The sequence below is a fragment of the Aphanomyces invadans genome (assembly GCF_000520115.1).
Source record: "Aphanomyces invadans strain NJM9701 unplaced genomic scaffold supercont1.16, whole genome shotgun sequence".
Classification (NCBI taxonomy): domain Eukaryota; phylum Oomycota; class Saprolegniomycetes; order Saprolegniales; family Verrucalvaceae; genus Aphanomyces; species Aphanomyces invadans.
The window spans coordinates 258,106-264,708 of record NW_008580161.1 but is presented as its reverse complement, the minus strand read 5'-3'; the positions used below and the strand labels follow the sequence as shown (position 1 = coordinate 264,708).

At 47.8% G+C, this 6,603-nt stretch overlaps 1 protein-coding gene across 1 annotated transcript; it reads left to right on the top strand.

The window, feature by feature from the left end:
• Positions 1-2,160: 2,160 nt before the first annotated feature.
• Positions 2,161-2,867, top strand: H310_08068 (hypothetical protein; the record flags this gene model as incomplete). Its single annotated transcript, XM_008873688.1, has 2 exons — positions 2,161-2,210; positions 2,360-2,867. 2 exons carry the CDS (start codon positions 2,161-2,163, stop codon positions 2,865-2,867), a joined length of 558 nt encoding a protein of 185 aa, XP_008871910.1.
• Positions 2,868-6,603: the final 3,736 nt, after the last annotated feature.

Genomic DNA, 6,603 nt, shown 5'->3' with positions numbered 1-6,603 from the left:
GCCACAACGACCCTTCCGTTTCGAGCACACAGAACGACACGGCCGTATCTTGTCAGCCAGGTCAACAGCTGCTCGCTGCCAGATGCGACGGACCGTGCTTCTATCAACTCCAAAGGATGCAGCTACGTCAACGAAGGCACCTCTAGGCAGTGCCTTGTCGTCAATCATTTGCGCGAGTAGTTGCTGGAGGATGGCATTCCGGTCGTTGTCCGTCAAGTTCCTCTTGGCGCGCATTTCGTTTGTCGATCTTGACCCGCTGATATCCGGATAACGCCTTTTTGGTTAAAATTGTCCAAGTTGTATGGGTTTAAGTATTGAGGCTTTCACTTGCTGTATCTTTTGTGATTGGGTTAAGTTTGGTACGAAGCAATGCCATTGGTGAACTGTAGAGTCTACTAATCTTGCTCATGTTTTCAGAATGGAATAATTCGACCATCGTCACCGTCATTTCCCAAATATTCTGTTTGGGGCAAGTATTTCCGGACAGAGGTAGTATTATATTATATTGCAACTCTTATTTTGCACCATTCACGTCACTCTCGAAATTTCGATCCATAACTCAACTTGCATCCAAAATGGTACTCTCGTTAAACGAAGTTCTTGCGCTGAATGTTGCCGCCAAAACACGAAGGCAACGACGGCTTGTCGCTACGCTGCTTGCAATCTCGTACATTCAACGTCCACTTATCCCGAACGTCCGATACGACAAAACAGCCTGTGCCGATGCAAATGCAATCTTGGAATATTGATTCGACGTGCATGGAATTAAAAAGCTTGGACTCCTTCTTCGGCTGCCAGCAGTTGTCATCACAGAAACCCGTAACCGTGTCGGTCGTGACGAAGCCATGTGCATCATGCTGTCCCGCCTTGCTTTTCCATCTCCCCTGTACACCATGACGAAAACCTTTGGGCGTTCTCAGTCCGTACTGTGCGACATATTTCTGTACATGATCAACGATATCCACGACCGCTGGCATGACCTGCTATTTTTCAACCTGCGCCTGCTACGAAATGGATCGATACTACGAGGCAGTTGGTCGGAAAAGCTCCTCTGTCGCCGCAGTGTACGGCTTCATCGACGGTACCAACGTTGAAGTGAGTCGAATAACACTACCGGTAACAGCGACAACCTCAAACAGCAAGCCTACAGTCGTCACAATCGTGTCCACTGTTTAAACTACCAAGGAATTACGGCGCCCGATGGCATCTGCATTCACTTCTTCGGGCCGGTGGAAGGAAGAAAACATGACACGACAATGCTTCGCCACAGTTGTATGTTGGGGTATTTTGCTTTGCATTCTGATTTTTTTCTGAACAAGTTCATTTATGGTGATCCTGCATAAGTTGTTTACACATTTTTGCTGTCGGGGTTCAAGGAGAATGGTCTTTCCAGTGTGCAAAAAGAGTAGAATAAATGGATGAGTCGTGTTCGGCAATCTGTTGAATGGAATTTCAAAATTACTATCTCTGTCCCCCAATAATTGCTGGCAGTATCATATATTTCGGCCTCCTCTTCTCCGATTGACCTAGAAATTTGTGGACAGGGTAGATCAAAGGATAACGAATACTGGTGATTTTTCCTGAATTATATTTCACGTTTTGGAGATGGAAGGAACGATGGAAGGTTCCAATACAAAGCGCAAGTCAAATTTGACCGACGACCAACGAGATTGCCTGTACCTCGAGCTGCTGAAGAGAAGCACCGACGGCAAAGTTTCCTGTGCGATAATGAACGATGTGTGTGCCATCTTTCATGTAAACCAACCCACTGGGTGGCGCAACTTTCAACGCGGCAACCAAAGGCCCCCCGGAGGCGGACCTCCTGACGCCAAAGCATGGCTGAAAGGCAACAGCGGTCGGCGTTGACAATACTCTGTCGGAGATATTGAGAAACGCATCAAAGCAGTGCCCCTGCATCTACGCCAGACGTACCGTGCTCTGTCGTCAGCCACCGGGCTCTCCAAGCATCTCCTGTGGAAATACATTCAAAGCCGATGGATTACACGCCGATCTAGATGGACGCGACCAGCACTCAAGCCCCAGAACAAGGTCGCGCGTCTCGCCTTCTGTCAAGACCACTATGACAGCGAGGGTAATATCATATTGATGAAAAGTGGTTCTACATGACGAAACTTCGCCGCAAGATTTAGGCGTGGCAAGATGAAGACATTGCTCCGCGCCCAATTCAGTCGAAGTCTCAGATTACAAAAGTGACGTTTCTTGTCGCTGTTGCGCGACCATGAGCTGGCTGGGACGGGAAGGTTGGATGCTGGGAGCATGTCGAAAAGTCCCAGGCTCAACGGAACAACGTGAATCAGCCTGCCGGAACAAGCGTGATCAAGTGCCTGACGGTCACTAGGGACATCTACCGGTTGTTTCTCGTGAAGTATGTAATTCCAGCGATCAAGGCAAAATGGGTTTGGCCGGACGGCATTGAGAGGGGCGATATTGTATTCAGCAAGACAATGCACGACCCCACGTTCAAGACAACGATCCAGTTGTCATTGAAGCTGGTCAAAGAGATGGTAGGGCGATTCACGTGCGTCCTAGATCTGGGCTTTTTCAACTCCATTCAAGCGTTGCAGCAACAAATGGTGTGCTCAAGCTTCGAGTCGCTTATCCATGCCGTGAAGTCCGCCTTTGCAGACCTTCCTGCAACAACTCTGGAAGGAACTTTTGGAACGCTACAACGTGTCGTTGCCGCGGTTGTTGACGCAGCGGGAGACAAGAGGTACAAGGTTCCGCGCAGTTTGAATTATCAAGCTGATATTTTGGCGCTCGACATGATGAACTTGCGGCTGGAAGAAGAAGGTCGGTTGGAAGAACTGACGCAGATGATGGACGCTTTGGTCGTCGACTTTGAATAGATTTGTACTACTCCAGTAAAAACTTTTTAATTACAGATTCCTTGTATTTGAATTTGGTGTACTCTGGAATGTTCGCCTGCAATATTTGGGGGAAAGAGGTAGTATGAAGTTTATGTGGGCATTTATTACACACAAGAGTTCATCGAAGGTTAGACTATCACCTGTGGCGAAAATCGTTTTGGCGTCCGTGTTACTGACGAACTGCCACTGCTGCCATTTTGGTGGAAATCAAATATCAAGCTACTTCGATCTGGAGCCGCCATCGCTGGAAGAGAACTTGGATACTTTGGAAGTTAAAACAGTGTAAGCTCATGAATATTACTTTATTATTGCTTTTTGCTCAATGCAGCTAACACATTCATCATTGTTTCGTGTTGCATGCGCGACTGCCCGAGTAATACATCGGGGTGTGTTTGGCGCTCCTTAAGATCCTTAGTATACTGGAACTTACGAAATCAAGTTCCGCCTTGCTTTCTTCCTGCATCATTGTTACAAACTACATCAACTTGCCACCGCCACCGCTGGACTCTGAATCATTTGGTGAATGGTTTGCAAAATCTCTCTAATGTTGTTTGTTTTGCATACAGTGAGTGACGGAAAAATATCCCCAGTGGTACAAGAGAAAAACCTTAAAATTTGTATTGGGAAAAAATTGCACTCAACGAGAATTGACCGTATTATTATTCAACCTGGTTTTGACACTTCCACGATTGGTAGAAAATAGATCATTTAGTGCTGCGACCACTACGACCTGCAACAAGTACCAGTATATTTCTGAAAACTGCTAATATTTCGAAAACGATATTTTTTTTCAAGTGACAAACAAGGGTTCGAGACAAGGGTATTTCTCACGATCTTCCAACGAGTGGAGATATTTCTCACGATCGTCCATGTTGAACGGTCGCGAGATATTTTTATTCCAAATCCTCCACCGCGTGGCTAAAAGATTTATGAGGTGGAAGTAAATCCCAGGTGGGTTTTACTGATTTCCCCCCGACTTTGGAACAGTGCAAAAAACAAACTTTCTAGAGGACATAAGTTTATACAGTTATAAATTTTCACACAATGTGCGCGAGGTCCAACCGATCACTCAAAACTGAAAGTTGACTGTCCATGATACAGTACCAGTTCGGTTCCAGCAGTTCGAGATAGTTGCAGGCGTGACGGAGCGCCAAGCATCTCTTGCCCAAGCCATGGCCTCCACAAGAGGTACTTCATAGAGCCCAGTCTGTCGACCCTCCATCACCAGGTTGATCTGATCTAGCGCGTTTTGCAACTGGCGTTGCTTCAGCTTGGCCTTGAACGACGCGATGATGCCAGCATCTCGAGGCTGCAGGTGCGTCGTCGTGTTCGATGGTAGCATCTTGATCTCAACATGAGTTAGCACCGTGTCTTCATCGAGCGTGTGCGGCGGGGAATTATCGACAAGAAGCAGGATTTTTCGGTCCTCTGAGGCCATTCGGTCGTTCAGGGACCTCACGAATTCGTTTGAAGATCCTTCCGTTCATCCACGCTTTGTTGCTTGCATGGTAATCGAATCCAAGCTCTGCGCCTGTATGTCTCCCAAAACACCGTGGCTGACCTGCCGTTCCGATGAATAGGGCGTCCACGACGTCTGAGCCGTCTGCATTCGTCGTAAGCGCCAACGTGATCCTCTTCGATGACCGCTTTGTGCCGGGGACGCGATTCCGGGTGATCGATCGGTGCGGCGACAGACAGTAAAAGAAGGACGTCTCGTCCATGTTGTGCACGTTGCTGACATCGTATGCACACGTAGATGCCTGGATGTCGCGGCGGCCTTCTTCGACGACAACGATGGATGTGGACGCAGCTTGTCCATGCTGGACATTGCTGGTAAGTCCGTGTTTTCGTTGAAACTTATACAGCCATCCTATTGTAAACCGTAGACATTGGGTTGTTGGGATGCCAAGTTGATCGCAAGGTACTTTGGCTTGCTTCCTTATGAGCTCCCGCGTGAGGCAAATCCCAAGTTCCTCGCAGCGGAGGACCCATTCGACGAGCTTAGTTTCCAGGGCTGGCAGTGTAACCATGCGGTCAATTGAGCGATGTTTTACGTCGGCGCGCAGACATTGTGTTTGATGGCTTGAAATTGCTCGCCCCACAGTTTGTTTGGATGGTGCAGAATGAAGCTTAAACGCATCTTTTGACCATGCCGCGAGGTCAGAATACGTCGTGCTAGGCTGATCCAAATGCTTCATGAACAAGGCGCGCTTGTCAGCCAACGTCATTCGCAGCTTCATCTTTAAAAATCAGCGTGTCAAAGCCGATGCCTTATTGGACATTTGAATTTTCAAACTAACCTTGACACTTAATAATATTCGTTTCTACAAGTCATTATTGTTGACCCGTTCCAGAGTCAGGGGGAAATCAGTAGTCCTCTCCATTCCAGAATTTCAGTGGACCCCAGCAACCGCCGATAATCCCTGCCGTCCACGACGCCATATCGACCACGACAGCCATGACTCAGCGACTTTCGATCTATACTCATGTACACCTGGTCCTTCATGCTAGGCATGTGGCATCTGTAGCTCACGCGACCCCCTCCCGACCGCAGCAGGCCTCCCCCGATCACTAACGTCGAGCCCCGGGGCGATTGACTGCGCCACCGAAGAGAGCCGATGGCACCCAATCAAGGTACGTGAAAATAGTCTGTCAACAACATCGCGAGCTCATATGTTCAGGTCATCGCGAAAAGTATGTGGTTTCGCACCTGCCGCGATCAGTCGCATTCATGCGGCGCTGGCCGTGGCAATGAATTCGACAAGACGTTGAGGTGCGTAATATTACACAAACGAACAATGTCGACATAGCAGGCATATGTATTGCGTTTGTGTTGACTATATTTTGTGTATTAAGGTGTTTGAAATTGTGCCGTTTGTTGAGTGTCGTCTTCGTTCTCATTGTCGTTACTGGCTATTGCATCTTCGTCTTTAGTGTCAAAAGCGCTGATTGGAGCGTACGATTGGACTATTTGAAAACCGTCAAATGAAGCGCCTGCCCGGACTGAAGGCAGTGTCAGTTCTTAACTTTGTGCCAAAGCAACTACGACAATTGTATGTTTTCGCCGACGGCTCTTTGCCACGACTGTAGATACGTTGTTTGTTCGGTCTACCAGCTTGATGGTAGACCGATGGCGGTTTGCACGAATCAAACCCGACGCTGCTTTCATCCTGAATGAGCATGCGGACGACTCCTTGGCCGGTGTAATTTCCCTTGCGCGATGAAAGGTCTCAACATTGTCTGTCGGTATGGCCTGTGGAGATCGAGCACGAGAACTACCCCGGACGTTCCAAGGACGGTCTACCCGATGAACATGGGACGCACCTTTGCGGACACACGACCGCCTACAGCGAGAACTTGCTGCCATGTTTACAAACTTGCCACGACTGACGAAATAGTCACATTATAGCAATGGCTTCACTGGTGAGTACCCCGTTTATGAAATATCACTAACGTAGACCTCATTGATCAGCCGAATTGCAGCTCAGTAAACTTGAGTGTATCTCGCGCAATTTTCACAACTACAAGATATGACGTATATGTTCATATTCCTCCAGACATGCTGAACACGATTGGTTGGTCGCCTATCAATTTCAACAGTTCCAGGATGAGCCAAAAATTGTTGAAAATGCCCACTCAAACAGGACTCTCAGTGATCAGCCGAATTTATACTGGATTAAACTATGGGATAATGAAGGGCAAAACCGTCAAATTT